The 17,796-nt window shown below is 47.0% G+C and overlaps 1 protein-coding gene across 6 annotated transcripts in view; it reads left to right on the plus strand.

Annotated features, from left to right (window-relative positions):
* Positions 1-17,796, plus strand: part of LOC116974451 (neurobeachin-like) — a 395,937-nt gene that overhangs the window by 131,359 nt on the left and 246,782 nt on the right. For all 6 annotated transcript variants that reach the window (XM_033022898.1, XM_033022900.1, XM_033022902.1 and 3 more), the window contains one exon: positions 1,647-1,813. In XM_033022898.1, coding sequence (XP_032878789.1) covers positions 1,647-1,813 — 167 coding nt within the window. The remainder of the gene's footprint in view (positions 1-1,646; positions 1,814-17,796) is intronic.

Below are 17,796 nucleotides of genomic sequence, written 5' to 3' on the forward strand. Positions count from 1 at the left end.
CCATCCACTGAGGATGGCTTGATTGTAATCATGTATAGTCTTTCCGCTGACTGATTAACATGCAACAAAAGCTTTGCACTTACGGTACCTTAGTACACGTGACAAGAAACAAAACTGAACTAACCTACTCTTGCTAAACTCTGACAGTAACAAAGCTGGGCGCAGAACTTATTCGCCTCCACTAATTGCATGATCTGACATTTTTAAATATCAGTGTTGTTCAAAAACTTTTTAAAAGCAAAATTAAATAATTTAAAAAATACTTTCACCTCATAACTAAAGCCACATAATAGCTTATAAATAATCAACAACATTGATGTAAAGAAAAATAATTTCTTTAGAGTAGCTAACATTTCCCATTGCCTCCTAAGTCTTTGTTTTATAATTCCCTTTGAAGTCATTCTCTGATTCTGTCAGGTCTGTGTTGACAGTTTCCAAGAGCTAGTTTCCCAGTGCACTGCCAAGGAGTTCCATTAATACCGGGTTCTGCTGCAAATTGGTGCAATCAGCCTTCAGAGTTGATGCTCTTAAGTCTGGAAATCGTTTAAATGGCTGAAGGCTTAACGTCGCTGGCAGTAGTCAGCACAATCCAGCCTCGTCAGCTCCTTCATGACATAGGACACAAAGTGTTGGAGGAACTCCATGGGTCAGGCCGTATCTCTGGGGGAAATGGATAAGCAACATTTTGAGTTGGAACTCTTCTTCTGAGATACTGCCTGACGCGTTGAGTTCCTCCAGCACCATGTGTTTGTTTGCTCAAGATTCCGGCATCTGCAGTTCTAGTTGTCTGCTTCATGACATTTTAGATTTAACTTTATAATTGTCACATGTATCGAGGTACAGTAGAGCTCCCGTATGGTTTTTCTTCCTTAAAGAGATATATATATATATAAGTTTAGGTTTAGGTTTTTGTTTATTATTGTCACATGTACCGAAGTACAGTGAATATCTTTGTTTTGCAATCCAAACATGTCAGATATACCCTACATAGATACAATCAAGTCATACTCAAGCACAATAGGTAGAGCAAATGGGAAGATACAGAGTACAGAATATAATTCTTAGCATTGTAGCGCATCAGTTCCAGATACAAAGTCGAATGTCCGCAATGGGGTAGAGGTGAATCGGACAGTACCTTAGCTTATGGAAGGAGCGTACAGAAACCTGACAACAGGGGGGATGAAACTGTTCCTGAGTCCGGTGATGCGCTCTTTCATGCTTCTGTACCTTTTGCCAGATGGGAGCGGGGAGAAGAAGAAATAATTGGGGTGGGACTAATCTTTGATTACGTTGGCTACTTTTCTCAGACAGCACGAATTTAGAAGACTTATTTTTCTGCAGGTCCAGAAATTATTTTAACCACATTTCTTTGTTTAATTCTCACTGCCGACAAAGCATCATCTGTATTTTATCCTCATGAAAACCTTTTAAAATTAATTGAACCATATTACCAATTTATCTCATTTAGGTTGCCATGCTTTAAGACTTAAACTGCAGATTGAAACTTCACTACATTCATCTAATTCTACTCGTATATCTGGGCTGCATTTATTTAATTATTTTTATGCGTTTCTTATTGTGCTAAAGTGTTTCAATAATGTGCCCTTTGCATTGATTGAGTCCACCCTTTTATGTTTCACCAACAGTCCCAGTGTGCGCAGTATACGGCGGACAGAAGGGAAGAGGAGAAGATGTGTGATCATCTCATTAGTGCTGCAAAGCATCGTGATCATGTTACAGCGAACCAGTTAAAGCAAAAAATCCTCAACATTCTTACAAACAAGCATGGTGCATGGGGCGCCATCTCTCAGAGGTAAGTCACTTATAGTGTGGGAAAACCCATTTGTGCTTTTTTAAAATTTATAATTGTGTCTACAATGTGGGGAGGGCATGTAATGTACTTCTTTAATAGTCTATTACAAGAATACTCTAATGGTGTGGACTCATACAGCTTGATTTCCATGTACTTGGGCATCAGGTTGACATGGTGATTAGAATGTGAACAGAAACATCAAATATTAGCTGTGGGGCACAACAAAATGGTTGTATTAAATGCTTCCTGATTAATTGACAATAAGGTGTCAATGATTGTCCCAAAATGTAAAGAGCATGTAAATTCCTTAGGTTTTAGAACAATGTGATCTTGTACAAAAGGTTGACTGTATGAATTTGCCAGGTGATTGGCTATCCTGGAGAATTCCTTTCTACCTGCAACTGCAGGTGATGTCGGGTTAAAGGAAAGTGTTCCTTCATGGGGCACGGGATGGGTGATTAACAATTTAATTGTCCCTCACTTTTTGAAATGTTCTTTCGGCTGGTTACAGCATGACAGTGACATGTGGCAAGGAGCAAAGCATAGATGGACACAAAATGCTCAGCGGGTCAGGCAGCATCTCTGGAGAATAGGAACAGGTTTTGGGTCGGAACCCTTCTTCAAACTGAAAGATAGTGGAGGGGAGGGGGAGGGGCACTCTCATAATTTCTTGAAATGCTGTGAGAGGAAACAGACTGCAAATAATAAATATTGAGATGTTTATGTGATGTTAAATTTAATACTCTTTATAAAAAATTGCCTTAATTAATTTAAAAACAACAAAGTTATACTTCTGAGTATATATATATATAAACCCTCTAGTCAGACATTTATACCTGGGAAAATTATTCTGGAAAATGTGGCCTCACTAAAGTTTTATAAAGCTGCAAAATTATTTCCTGAGTCTTATACTCAATACCCACCCAATGAAGGCAGGGATACCATATACCTTCGTTACCATTGTGTCTACTTATGTTGATTGATTGATTCTTTTAATGACCACACAGCCAGGCTGGTGGAATTTGTTATGCCAATGCAGCACATAAAAAAAGAATACAAACATGACAATACTAAAGAACTTTAACATGAAAACATCCCACCACAATGGTTCCCATTATGAGGGAAGGCACAAAGTCCAGTCCCCAACCCCAGTTCCCCCATAGTCGGGCCTATTGAGGCCTCCACAGTTGCCTCTACGGAGGCCCGATGTTCCAGGCCGTTCTTGCCGGGTGATGTTGGTCCAGCGTCGGGAGAGTCCTCTCAGCGGCATGGGAACCATGGAAACGGCCGCCTCCTTACCAGAGACCGTGGCTTCTGGAGCCGACAAGGCCGCGCCGAATGGAGCTCAACTGGCAATCTCATCGAGAGATTCCAGGCTCCCGATGGAAAGTTCAGCGCCGCCGCCCGCAGCCGCTCCACAGACCCGCAGCTCCGCAACGGACCCAGCTCACCGGAGTTCCAGCTCAGCGACCCAGGCAAGGCACCGCCCGCCCCGCAATGGCGCTCCAGCGCTGCACCGCCGTCCTCAGACCCGCAGCTATGCCGATGCCGGTGCCGCCGCCGATGCCGAGGTTCTGGGCGGTCCCCTCAGGAAACGCCGCTCCAGGTCCGCTGTTAGGCCGCGAGGACGAGTCGAGAGTGCGGCCCGGAGAAAAGCTGCATCTCCGACCGGGTAGGGACCCTGAACATTAGTTTCCCCCTTCCCCCCCCCCCCCCCTCCCCCACACATAAAAAAGCTAGAACTCCTAAAACAAAACACTAAACTAACTAAAAATAAGAAAAAAAGATGAAAGGACAGGACAGCTGCTGGCTGGGCAACCGTGCACAGGACTGCTGCTTTCAGAGAACTATGATTGTGGACCCCAAGATCTCTCTGTACATCAATGCTGTTAAAGGTCCTGCAATTAACTATTAAAATATTAGAGGGCATAGCTTTAAGTTGGGAGGGACAAAGTTTAAAGGAGACTTGACCAAGTGGGACCTGTTGGGTCCCGTTCCCCCAACACAATATTCCAGCACTCACCCATAGCCCCCAACTGCGCTGGCGCAGCTGAGGGGTTCCCATTGTGACGCCAGAGATCTCTGTTGTGACGCGTGTCTTGGCAACCTTCCCCCAACTGCGCCTCGCCATCCCTCTTCCTACCCCTAACCTCCTCCATTCCCCCTCATCCCCCAGCACTCCCTCCCCTCCTCTTAACCCTCCCTCTTCTTTCCCCTGTGCTCCTCCCCTCCCCCACTCCCTCTGTCACCTCTCTCTTCCTCTCCTTTCCCCTACCCTGAGTCACTCCCTCCCTCCCTCCATAACCCCTCTTCCCTCCCTTCTCTCCCTCTATCCCCCCCCTCCTCTTCCACTCTCCCTCCTCACCTCCCCCACTTTCCCCTCCCTCTCGCTCCCTACCTCCTCCTCTCCCTCAATCCCCCCAGTCTCCTTCCTCACCCGCCCCACCCCAGGATCTCGGGGGGGGGGGGGGGGCGGCGAGCGTCCTGGAGCGGGGGAGGGCTTGACACGGGGGCTGTCGGGGGGGTGGGGGGGGGGGGCAAGCATCCTGGAGCCGGAGAGGACTTGACGCGGGGGCTGTCGGGGGGGGGCAAGCATCCTGGAGCCGGAGAGGACTTGAGGCGGGGGCTGTCGGGGGGGGGGGGGGGAATGGGGTGAGCGTCCTGGTGCCGGGGGAGGGAGAGGCCGAGGGCCTGGGGGCAGGCAGAAATTAAAATAGAAGGAAACTTACCTGTGGAAACTTACCTGGGGAGGAGGGAGAGGGGTTGGGAGGAGAGGAGGGAGAGGGGTGAGGAGAGAGGGAGATGGAGAGAGGAGAGAGAGGGGGAAGGGGAGGAGGAGGGGTGGGTGAGGGGGGGTGAGAGAGGGTGGGGGAGGGGGGAGAGAGGGAAGAAGGAGGGGAGGAGGGAGGATGGGGAGGGAGGAGGGAGAGGGGGAAGAGTGTGGAGGGAGGGAGAGAGGGGGAAGAGTGGGGAGGGAGGGAGAGAGGGGAAAGAGTGGGGAGGGAGGGGGAAGGGAGAGGGGGAAGAGAGGGGTGGGGGTGATGGGGTGGGGAGAGGGGAGGGGAGGGTGGAGAGAGGGGAGAGGGGGAGAAGGAACGGGGAGAGATTGGGGAGGGAGAGGAGAGGGGGGAGGGGGGAGAGGGAGGAAGGGGGAGAGAGAGGGGGATGGGGAGGGTAGTGGGGGGGGGAGAGGTAGGGGGGTTGGAGAGGGGGAAGGGGATGTGAGAGGGGCGGGGCAGAGGTGGAAAGAAGATGAGAGGAAGGGGAGAGGGGGGAGGGGGGAGGGGTGAGAGATAGGGTGGGAGGGAGAAGGGTGGGGGATGGGCGGGGTGGGGTTTTGGGGACAAGGCAGGAAAATGGGATTAGGAGGCAGAGATCATCTATGATTGAATGGCATGGTGGACCTGATGGGCCGAATGGCCTAATTCTACTATAACTTGTGAGAGGGGAAAGATTTAATAGGAACCTGATGGGTATATGGAACGAGCTACCAGAGGAGGTAGGTACTATACCAACATTTAATATGAAAAACTTTGGACAGGTATATGGATAAGAAAGGTTTGGCTGGATATGGGCCAAATACAGGCAGGCGGGATCAGTGTCGATCGGGCACCTTGGTCGGCATGAGCAAGTTGGGCCAATGGGGCCTGTTTCCGTTCTGTATGACTCTATATAACCACAGCCTTAAACAAAAAACTACAGATTCTATAAACAGAACTATTGTATTAGTAAAGTCCCGAATCAAAGTTGCTAGTATTGGTTTGTTACTCGATTGACACATGTCACTGCATAATGTTTGGATTTTATTTTGTGAAAAGTGTTTCAGAACATGATATATTTGCTATACATCAAATGTTGCAAAGATATTTGGCTATGCTTTTGGATATAATGTTAGACCTAGAAGGCTTGTAGTACATCCTGAAATTTACAGTTGCTGATACATTGATTTCTTCTGCCAATAATAAAGCCATTGTGCTGCTTGGTAAAGAACCCGTGGCTGCACTATGTTAATTTTTTAAGCCAGCTGTCACCAGTATAATGTAGAGATGGAACACTATTTATGTTTATGGCATTTTAAGTAACTGAGTAAAACCTCTTGGGTATATATAAAAACTACTTGTATTCCTGTCACCTCTGCTGCCTGCATCTGTGACCGTGACATTACTTCAATCTTCCACTGTTCCCTGGGGCATTCCATAAAGTTGATGATTCTACAGAAGCTGTCATTTGTTTCAACTAAAAGAACATTCCATGTTGAATCATAATTGCTCGATCTCTTAGCCTTGAGTTTGGTCAGATTCCAGAGGGCTTAATTGTGATAAAATATCACAGTATACAGTTTTTTTGCATTGAAGATCTCTTGTGAAGACACAGTAACAAACCAAGTAGGTGAAAGTCAAGTACAACACTGACAAGAAATTAAAAATCCAAATATGTTTTGTTTAGAAAGTTACATGGTTAAGGTTAAGCACATTTGGTGGAGCTGCCGCCACACAATATCAGAGACCCGGGCTCAATCCTGATCTCAGGTGCTGTCTGTGTGGAGTTTGTACGTTCTACCTGTTGGTGTTAGTTTCCTCCGGGTACTCCGGTTTCCTCCCACATTCCAGACGCATGCAGGTTTGTTGGCTTATTGCCCTCTGTAAATTGACCCGACTATTGGGAGTGGATGGGAAAGTGGGATAATATAGAACTTGTGTGAATGGGTGATTGATGGTCAACATGGCCTGTGCTGTATCTCTAAACTAAATGAAATTTAACACACAGTAAATCAAAGGTCAGATTTTGTGATACGAATCATGTATTTTGTTGGCTATATTTTGTTGTCAGCATCCTCGCCATCTTCAACAGCTCTCTGGCACTGTACCTACCTGGTCCAGCCACTCCTGAAAAAACCTAACCTCGACCCCACCTTGCCAAGCAACTACAGACCCATTTCTAAACTGCCTTTCCTCTCAAAAGCCCTTGAAAAGGTCATTTTAAGTCAACTTATGCCTTACCTTCACCAAAACACTATCCTGGAAACTTTCCAATCAGGTTTCAGGGCTCACCACAGCACAGAGTCTGCCTTGTTGAAGGGACATAATTACCTACTGCTCACCGTTGACTCCTGCGACTGTGCAATCCTGCTCCTTCTTGACCTCAGCGCAGCATTTGACATTGTCGACAACACCATCCTAATTGACCGTCTCCGGTACGGGGTTGGTATTGATGGCACTGCCCTGAGATGGTTCATCTCCTACCTCAAAGGTAGGAGTTTCTCGACTAACATAGGCAACTCATTCTCCTCCCCAGTTAATCTCTGCTGTGGGGTTCCACAAGGTTCCATCCTTGGCCCCATTCTCTTCTCCCTGTATATGCTCCCCTTAGGCCAAGTCATTGAAAGGCACGGCATTTCCTTCCATTGCTACGCAGACGATACACAACTCTATCTCCCCCTGAAGCCCAAAAACCAATCAAATCTACTTAACCTTACCCGCTGCCTCGAGGATATAAAGTGCTGGATGGCCCAGACCTTCCTCCAACTAAATGAGAGTAAGTCTGAGGTCATCCTTCTCGGCCCCTCGAACTCAATCAAAATGATAGCAGGCAGTCTTGGAAGCCTTACCCCACTACTCAAACCTCACGTCAAAAACCTTGGCGTGATATTTGACTCAGCACTGAAATTTGACAAACAAGTCAATGCCGTGGTAAAAGCTAGCTTCTTTCAGCTTCGGACGATAGCTAAAATAAAACAATTCCTCCACTTTGATGACCTCGAAAAGATCATCCACACATTTACAGTAATCCGCCAAGGTTACTGCAACTCTCTTTACACTGGCATCAGCCAATCTTCCCTGTCCCGTCTGCAACTGGTCCAAAACGCCGCAGCGAGACCCCGACGGGCACCCGAAAAAGGGACCACATCACCCCGATCATGGCCTCCCTCCACTGGCTCCCTGTGCGGTTCCGTATACATTTCAAGTCCCTCCTCTATGTCTACAAAGCCCTCAATGGGCTTGCCCCCTCCTACATTAAAAGTCTTCTCACCCACCACTCCACCTCCAGGCCACTCAGATCGGCCGACTTGGGGCTGCTGAATATCCCGCGGTCTAGGCATAAGCTTAGGGGCGACCGCGCCTTTGCGGTTGCAGCTCCTAGACTGTGGAACAGCATCCCCCTTCCCATCATAACTGCCCCCTCCATCGACTCCTTTAAGTCAAGACTAAAATCTTATCTATACTCCCAAGCCTTTCCTGACGTCCACTGAGCGAGGGTTATATGTATATATGTATGTAGTTTATACTATTCTTATAACAAATGTAAAGCACTTTGGCCAACGAGAATTGTTTTTTAAATGTGCTATATAAATAAATGTGACTTGTAGTAAAGGTTGTGGAGCATTGTTATAAGATCGCATGGGATCATAGGGGAGATAGTTGAATGGATAGAAAATTGGCTTTATGGAAGGAAGCAGAGGGTTATGGTGGAAGGCTGCTTCTCGGACTGGAGGTGTGTGACTAGTGGTGTGCCTCAGGGTTTGGCGCTGGGCCCTTTATGTTTTTATTTATCTATATCAATATTTTGGATGAGAATGTACATGGCAAGTTTAGCAAGTTTGCAAATGATACAATAGTGGGTGGTATTGCAGATAGTGAAGATGGTTGTCCAAAATTGTAGCAGCATCTTGATCAATTGGCCACGTGGGCTGAAGAATGGTTGATGGAATTTAATATAAAGAAATGTCAGGTGTTGCATTTTGCGAAGTCTATCATGGGCACTACCTACACAGTGAATGGTAGGGCTCTGGGAAGTGTTGTAGAGCAGAGAGATCTATGAGTGCAGGAACATAGTTCATTGAAGGTGGCATCACTGGTAGATGGAGTGATCAAAAAGGCTTTTGGCACATTGGCATTTATCAGTCAGAGTATTGAGTATAGAAGTTGGGAGGTCATTTTGCAGTTATAAAATACATTGGTGAAGCCGCATTTAGAGTATTGGGTTCAGTTCTGGGCACCATGTTATAGAAAAGTTGTTTTCAAGTTGGAAAGCGTGCAGAGAAATTTACAAGGATGTTGTCAGAACTCGAGGGTCTGAGTTGAAGGGAGAGGTTGAGCAGCTGGGACTCTATTCCCTGGAGCGCTGGAGGATGTGGGGTGATCTTATGGAGGTGTATAAAATCATGAGGGGAATAGATCGGGTAGACACACAGAGTCTCTTGACACAGATTAGGGGAATCAAGAACCAGAGAGCACAGGTTTAAGGTGAAACATAGAAACATAGAAACATAGAAATTAGGTGCAGGAGTAGGCCATTCGGCCCTTCGAGCCTGCACCGCCATTCAATATGATCATGGCTGATCATCCAACTCAGTATCCCGTACCTGCCTTCTCTCCATACCCTCTGATCCCCTTAGCCAAAAGGGCCACATCTAACTCCCTCTTAAATATAGCCAATGAACTGGCCTCAACTATCCTTAAGCTGTGACCCCTTGTCCTGGACTTCCCCAACATCGGGAACAATCCTCCTGCATCTAGCCTGTCCAACCCCTTAAGAATTTTGTAAGTTTCTATAAGATCCCCTCTCAATCTCCTAAATTCTAGAGAGTATAAACCAAGTCTATCCAGTCTTTCTTCATAAGACAGTCCTGACATCCCAGGAATCAGTCTGGTGAACCTTCTCTGCACTCCCTCTATGGCAATAATGTCCTTCCTCAGATTTGGAGACCAAAACTGTACGCAATACTCCAAGTGTGGTCTCACCAAGACCCTGTACAACTGCAGTAGAACCTCCCTGCTCAAATCCTTTTGCTATGAAAGCTAACATACCATTCGCTTTCTTCACTGCCTGCTGCACCTGCATGCCTACTTTCAATGACTGGTGTACCATGACACCCAGGTCTCGCTGCATATCCCCTTTTCCTAATCGGCCACCATTTAGATAATAGTCTGCTTTCCTGTTTTTGCCACCAAAATGGATAACCTCACATTTATCCACATTATACTGCATCTGCCAAACATTTTCCCACTCACCCAGCCTATCCAAGTCACCTTGCAGTCTCCTAGCATCCTCCTCACAGCTAACACTGCCCCCCAGCTTAGTGTCATCCGCAAACTTGGAGATATTGCCTTCAATTCCCTCATCCAGATCATTAATATATATTGTAAATAGCTGGGGTCCCAGCACTCAGCCTTGCGGTACCCCACTAGTCACTGCCCGCCATTGTGAAAAGGACCCGTTTACTCCTACTCTTTGCTTCCTGTTTGCCAGCCAGTTCTCTATCCACATCAATACTGAACCCCCAATGCCGTGTGCTTTAAGTTTGTACACTAATCTCTTATGTGGGACCTTGTCGAAAGCCTTCTGGAAGTCTAGATACACCACATCCACTGGTTCTCCCCTATCCACGCTACTAGTTACATCCTCGAAAAATTCTATAAGATTCGTCAGACATGATTTACCTTTCGTAAATCCATGCTGACTTTGTCCAATGATTTCACCACTTTCCAAATGTGCTGCTATCCCATCTTTAATAACTGACTCTAGCAGTTTCCCCACTACCGATGTTAGACTAACTGGTCTGTAATTCCCCGTTTTCTCTTCTTAAAAAGTGGGGTTACGTTTGCTACCCGCCAATCCTCAGGAACTACTCCAGAATCTAAAGAGTTTTGAAAGATTATTACTAATGCATCCACTATTTCTGGAGCTACTTCCTTAAGTACTCTGGGATGCAGCCTATCTGGCCCTGGGGATTTATCGGCCTTTAATCCATTCAATTTACCCGACACCACTTCCCGACTAACCTGGATTTCACTCAATTCCTCCAACTCCTTTGACCCGCGGTCCCCTGCTATTTCCGGCAGATTATTTATGTCTTCCTTAGTGAAGACGGAACCAAAGTAGTTATTCAATTGGTCCGCCATATCCTTGTTCCCCATGATCAACTCACCTGTTTCTGACTGCAGGACCTACATTTGTTTTAACTAATCTCTTTCTTTTCACATATCTATAAAAACTTTTGCAGTCAGTTTTTATGTTCCCTGCCAGTTTTCTTTCATAATCTATTTTTCCTTTCCTAATTAAGCCCTTTGTCCTCCTCTGCTGGTCTCTGAATTTCTCCCAGTCCTCTGGTATGCTGCTTTTTCTGGCTAATTTGTACGCATCATCCTTCGCTTTGATACTATCCCTGATTTCCCTTGTTATCCACGGATGCACTAACTTCCCTGATTTATTCTTTTGCCAAACTGGGATGAACAATTTTTGTAGTTCATCCATGCAGTCTTTAAATGTCTTCCATTGCATATCCACCGTCAACCCTTTTAGAATTAATTGCCAGTCAATCTTGGCCAATTCACGTCTCATACCCTCAAAGTTACCTTTCTTTAAGTTCAGAACCATTGTTTCTGAATTAACAATGTCACTCTCCATCCTAATGAAGAACTCAACCATATTATGGTCACTCTTGCCCAAGGGGGCACGTACAACAAGACTGCTAACTAACCCTTCCTCATTACTCAATACCCAGTCTAAAATAGCCTGCTCTCTCGTTGGTTCCTCTACATGTTGATTTAGATAACTATCCCGCATACATTCCAAGAAATCCACTTCCTCAGCACCCCTGTCAATTTGATTCACCCAATCTATATGTAGATTGAAGTCACCCATTATAACTGTTTTGCCTTTGTCGCACGCATTTCTAATTTCCTGTTTGATACCATCTCCAACTTCACTACTACTGTTAGGTGGCCTGTACACAACACCCACCAGCGTTTTCTGCCCCTTAGTGTTTCGCAGCTCTACCCATACCGATTCCACATCCTCCAAACTAATGTCCTTCCTTTCCATTGCGTTAATCTCCTCTCTAACCAGCAACGCTAACCCACCTCCTTTTCCTTTCTCTCTATCCCTCCTGAATATTGAATATCCCTGGATGTTCAGCTCCCAGCCTTGGTCACCCTGGAGACATGTCTCCGTGATCCCAACTATATCATAATCATTAATGGCTATCTGCACGTTCAACTCATCCACCTTATTACGAATACTCCTTGCATTGAGACACAAAGCCTTCAGGCTTGTTTTTACAACGCTCTTACCCCTTATACAATTATGTTGAAAAGTGGCCCTTTTCGATTTTTGCCCTGGTTTTGTCTGCCTGCCACTTTTACTTTTCACCTTGCTACCTATTGCTTCTACCCTCATTTTACACCCCCCTGCCTCTCTGCTCTTGTACCCATCCCCCTGCCACATTAGTTTAAATCCTCCCCGACAGCACTAGCAAACACTCCCAAGGACATTGGTTCCATTCCAGCCCAGGTGCAGACCGTCCTGTTTGTACTGGTCCCACCTCCCCCAGAACTGGTTCCAATACCCTAAAAATTTGAATCCCTCCCCCTTGCACCATTTTTCACGCCACGTATTAATCTGCAATATCCTCCTATTTCTACTCTGACTGGCCCGTGGTACTGGTAGTAATCCAGAGATTATTACCTTTGAGGTCCTACTTTTAAGTTTATCTCCTAGCTCCCTAAATTCATCTTGTAGGACCTCATCCCTTTTTTTATCTATATCGTTGGTGCCAATATGCACCACGACAACTGGCTGTTCACCCTCCCCCTCCAGAATGTTCTGCAGCCGTTCAGTGACATCCCTGACCCTTGCACCAGGGAGGCAACATACCATCTTGGAGTCTCGTTTGCGGCCGCAGAAACGCCTATCTATTCCCCTGACAATACTGAAGGAGGAAAGATTTTGTAGGAATCTGAGGGGTAAATTTTTCACACAAAGGGTGGTGGGTGTATGGAATGAGCTCCCGGAGGAAATAGTTGGGGCAGGGACTATCACAACGTTTAAGAAGCAACTAGACTAAGTGGGACCCATTGGGTCCCATTCTCGCACGGGAGGCCTGGTCCCCCAATGCAATATTCCACCACTCACCCATAGCCCCCAACTGCGCAGGCGCGGCTGACGGGTTCCCGTTGTGACGCTCCTGATTCCCCATCCTCCCCTCACTCCCACTCCGCTCCTTGCCATTTCCCCCCCCCCCCACCCCCCACGCACTCACTCCATCCACCCCTCAACCCCCCTCATCCACTCTTAGCGGCTCTCCGGCGGCGCAGCCATTCCCGCCCATTGGGTTCCCATTGTGACATAGACCACACAGGTATTACTGCGCAGGCACAGCTGACGGGCACAGCAAGTGGAAAAGGTATTTATTAAAGCTTTAAAATGTGAATAACTCTTATAATGTAACAACAATTTAAATGTTAAAGATGAGATTTATTCAGTTCAGTTCTTTCTTGTTGTGTCTCTTGTTGCATTCTGCAGTCGGGGGAGTGGGACGGATTCAGGCGGGTGCTGTCGGGGGCCGGTGTGGGGAGCGTCCTGCAGCCTGGGGAGGTGCAGAGCTTTAGGCGGGGGCTGTGGGGGGCTGGTGGGGGAGAGGGGAGCGTCCTGCAGCCGGGGCAGGCATACAGCTTCAGGTGGGACCTCTCGAGGGCCGGTGGGAAGGGAGGGGAGCGCTGCCGTGGCCTACTGCTGCCGTGGTCTACCGCTGCCGTGGTCTACCGCTGCCGCTGTCTACCGCTGCCGTGGCGTACCGCTGCCGTGGCGTACCGCTGCCGTGGCGTACCGCTGCCGTGGTCTACCGCTGCCGTGGTCTACAGCTGCCGTGGTCTACCGCTGCCGTGGTCTGCCGCTGCCTACCGCTGACGTGGCGTACCGCTGCCGTGGCGTACCGCTGCCGTGACGTACCGCTGCTGTGGTCTACCGCTGCCGCTGCCTACCCTTGCCGTTGCCGTTGCCTACCCCTGCTGCTGCCTTCCCCTGCCACTGTCGTGGCCTATCGCTGTCGTAGTAACCGCTGCCCCTCCCCACTGGGGACCGGCGGGGAGCGTCCTGCAGCCAGGGGAGGGGGATGGCTTCTGGCGGGGGCTGTCGGGGGCCGATGGGCGGGGGTGAACACCCTGCAGCCGGGGGAGGGGGATGGCTTCAGGCGGGGGATGTCGGGGGGGGGCGGTGGGAGTGGGAGGGAGAGTCCTGCTGCTGGCGGAGGGGGACGGCTTCAGGCGGGGGCTGCCGAAGGTCGGTGGTGGGGGGGGAGCGTCCTACAGGCGGGTGGCGGCTACAGGCGGGGATTGTCGGGGGCCGGCGGGGGGGAACGTCCTGCAACCGGGGGAAGGGGACAGCTTCAGGTGGAGGCTGTCGGGGGCCGGTGGGGGGGGGTGGTGGGCGGCTTCCGCCGGGTGCTGGCGGGAGCGTTCTGTAGTCGGGGGAGTGGGACGGCTTCACGCGGAGCCTGTCGGGTGGGGGAGGAGGGGAGCGTTGCCCTGGCCTGCAGCTGACGCTGTCTGCCGCTGCCGTGGCCTATGCTATCGTTGCCTACCGCTGCCGCCTCCCACTGGCTTCAGTACTATTTTGGGCAGTGGAATGGTGTTTGCTTTGATATTCTTGTCAAAATATTATTCAGACAAAATCAGGTTCTGCTGTATCAAGTGGAGGATTGCAAAGAGAATACATTTTTAACCAAACTACCACATTTCACTGGTGTTTTTTGTGCAAATAACTTTAATCGCAATCCAAACTGCTTTGTAATATATGAAGTCAGTATTCTTTCCCCTGTTCTAATTTACATTGGCTTCTGCCTAGCAAGAAAAATGACGCATTCTCAAGGAGTAATAGGCACTGTTGCAGCTGAGCAACTCAGTCTTATTCAATGCTACATTAACTTTTCCATTATTGCTCCTGTTGTAAAATATGAAAGTCCTTAAGTGCTGCAAAGGTATATCCCATTCGAAGTTCCACATATAGAAGCCTTTCTTTAATGTAAGAAGTGTCCTGACCCAAACGTCACCGATCCATATTCTCCAGATCTACTGCCTGAGCCGCTGAGTTACTCCAGCGCTTTGTGTCTTTTGTTGAAAACCAGCATCTGCAGATCCTTGTGTCTGACAATTTTTTATATTATTTAAACATCAAATTTTAATTTTTTTAAGTAATTCAAGGTCATTAAAATAATAGATTATGTATTATTTGTTAATTCTTTGCAATTTGTGCAACACCTTTGGTGACATTTGGATGAAAATATTTGGTGCCATGTCATGGTGCGCTGATTTCCCAGAACAGCTCTGCTGTTGTTTATTGTCTAGAACCCGAAGTGCTGGAGTAAAGCAATGGGTCAGGCAGCGTCTTTGGAGGACGTGGATTGATGACTTTTGGGGTTGGGTCCTTACAATAAGGCTGAACAAGGATCCTGACTCGAAATGTGGCCTGGCAACATCGTTCAGAGATGCTGTCTGACTCGCTAAGTTACTCCCACACTTTGTGTTCTACGCAAGATTCCAGCATCTGCAGTTCCGTGCGTCTGCTGTTTATTGTCTATCTTCATTTACTCGTGGGTTGAGGAGGCAGTTAAGTCTCATCCACATAGCCAAGTAATCATATAAAGGCCCAACTAGTATGTACACCAGTTGTTCTTTGCCTGTTAGGCATTCATGAATAAAGTGTGTGTTTTAAATGGGAATCTGGCATTTTCATGGTTTAGTTTAGTTTGTCAGTTTGTTTAGTTGGAAATATAGCATGGACACAATCCCTTCGGCCCACTCAGTCCACGCCGGCCATCAATCACCCGTTCACACGTTCTATGTTATCCCATTTTCGTATCTACTCCCTGCACATTAGGGGCAGTGATGGAAATGGAAATGGTACGCAGAGGTACGGCGTTCCCCTAGTTTTCAATTACCAGCTCGGGTTTAATGAGTACTGCAGAAAGATTCGAGCCGTTTCTCACTTTATTCAACTCAGATGAAAACGATTTGTTAATGGCCACTGTTAGCACGTTAACAGCCAGTAGTTAACAGTAGTTATACAATGTGTCATCGATACATCGATCCACATTCCTCAGTAAATGTAATTGTGTTTTAACACCACTTTCCTTTGAATAAAATTCAAGGGAGAATGTCTTAAACTCACTGTCAGGGCTACTGGACCACGTGCACGGGCTCAGGTAAAGTCACGTTATTTTATTATTCCACGTTATTTTATCTGCCTCCCTGCCCCTCTCTGCCTCCGCGCCTCTCTCTCTCTCTCTCTGCCTCCGTGCCTCTCTCTTTCTGCCTCTATGCCTCTCTCTCTCTCTCTCTCTGCCTCCATGCCTCTCTCTCTCTCTCTCTCTGCCACCGTGCCTCTCACCGCTCTCAAAAACGCGATGATTTATTTTGGGAGGTATTTTGGAGAAAGGGGATGCATAAAATGTGCACATTTAAAAAATCAGGGTTCAGATATACAAACCTTCAAAAGCAAATGATATGGTAAATTTTCAAATGGGAAATAATGTTTAAGAAACTAATAGAAAACTTATATCTGGTTGTGCCATAGTTAGAATATTGTGTTCAATTTTTCTGGAACGATAAGTCCTTCAGCTAACAAAAATAATGAATAATTAGTCTGAGTTAGTCAATTAGTTAATGGTGCAGTAACGCTTGGCTGGCAGTCACCGTTGAATGGTATTCGATATTCTAGTTAAGAGGGAGAAGGATGAGTCAGAAAACAAGGCTCTAAATTTAAGTAAACTTTGGGAAAGTGAGGCAGAAGTTCCAAGATCTTCTTGGTAATAGACCTGTACATTTTGAATTGAATTGAAATTATTTGTCATTCAAAAATGACTGAAAAGAAATGAATGTTATCCCTAACAACTAAGTTCAGGTAGAAAGTAACATGGGTAAGGGAGAGCCAGTGGATGTAGTGTACCTGGACTTTCAGAAAGCCTTTGAAAAGGTCCCACACAGGAGATTAGTGGGCAAAATCAGAGCACATGGTATTTGGGGGTAGGTTATTGACATGGATAGAAAATTGGTTGGCAGACAGGAAACAATGAGTAGGAATTAACGGTTCCCTTTCAGAATGGCAGGTAATGACTAGTGGGGTGCCTCAAGGCTCGGTGCTGGGACAGCAGCTATTCACAATATATATTAATGATTTAGATGAAGGAAGTAAAAGTAACATTAGCAAATTTGCAGATGACACAAAGCTGGATGGCAGTGTGAACTGTGAAGAGGATGCTATGAGGATGCAGGGTGACTTGGACAAGTTGGGTGAGTGGGATGATGCATGGCGAATGTGGATAAATGTGAGGTTATTCACTTTAGTGGCAAGAACAAGAGGCAGATTATCATCTGAATGGCAGGTAGACATTAAATGCTGGAGTAACTCAGCAGGTCAGGCAGCATCTCTGGAGCAAAGAAATGGGTGACATTTTGGGTCGAGACTCTTCTTCTGTATGGTGTCAGATTAGGAAAAGGGGAAGTGCAACGAGACCTGGGTGTACTTGTACATCAGTTACTGAAAGTAAGCATGCAAGAAACAGCAGGCAGTGAAGAAGACTAATGGCATGTTGGCCTTCATAATGATAGGATTTGAGTATAGGAGCAAAGAGGTCCTTCTGCAGTTGTACAGGGCCCTGGTGAGACCACACCTGGAGTATTGTGTGCAGTTTTGGTCTCCTAATTTGAGGAAGGACATTCTTGCTATTGAGGGAGTGCAACGTAGGTTCACAAGGTTAATTCCCGGGCTGGCTGAAATGTCATGTTGAAAGAATTGAACGACTGGGCTTGTATCCACTGGAATTTAGAAGGATGAGAGGGCATCTTATAGAAACATAAAATTATTAAGGGATTGGACACGCTAGATGCAGGAAACATGTTCCCGATGTTGGAGGAGTCCAGAACCAAGGGCCACAGTTTAAGAATACAGGGTAGGCCATTTAGAACTGAGATGAGGAAAAACCTTTTCACCCAGAGTGTTGTGAATTTGTGGAATTATCTGCCTCAGAAGGCAGTGGAGGCCGATTCATTGGATGCATTCAAAAGAGAGTTAGATAGAGCTCTTAGAGCTAGTGGAATCAAGTGATATGGGGAGAAGACAGGAATGGGGTACTGATTGTGGATGATCAGCCATGATCACATTGAATGGCTCGAAGGGCCGAATGGCCTATTCCTGCACCTATTTTC

The sequence above is a fragment of the Amblyraja radiata genome, chromosome 6 (genome assembly GCF_010909765.2).
Source record: "Amblyraja radiata isolate CabotCenter1 chromosome 6, sAmbRad1.1.pri, whole genome shotgun sequence".
NCBI classification, from domain to species: domain Eukaryota; kingdom Metazoa; phylum Chordata; class Chondrichthyes; order Rajiformes; family Rajidae; genus Amblyraja; species Amblyraja radiata.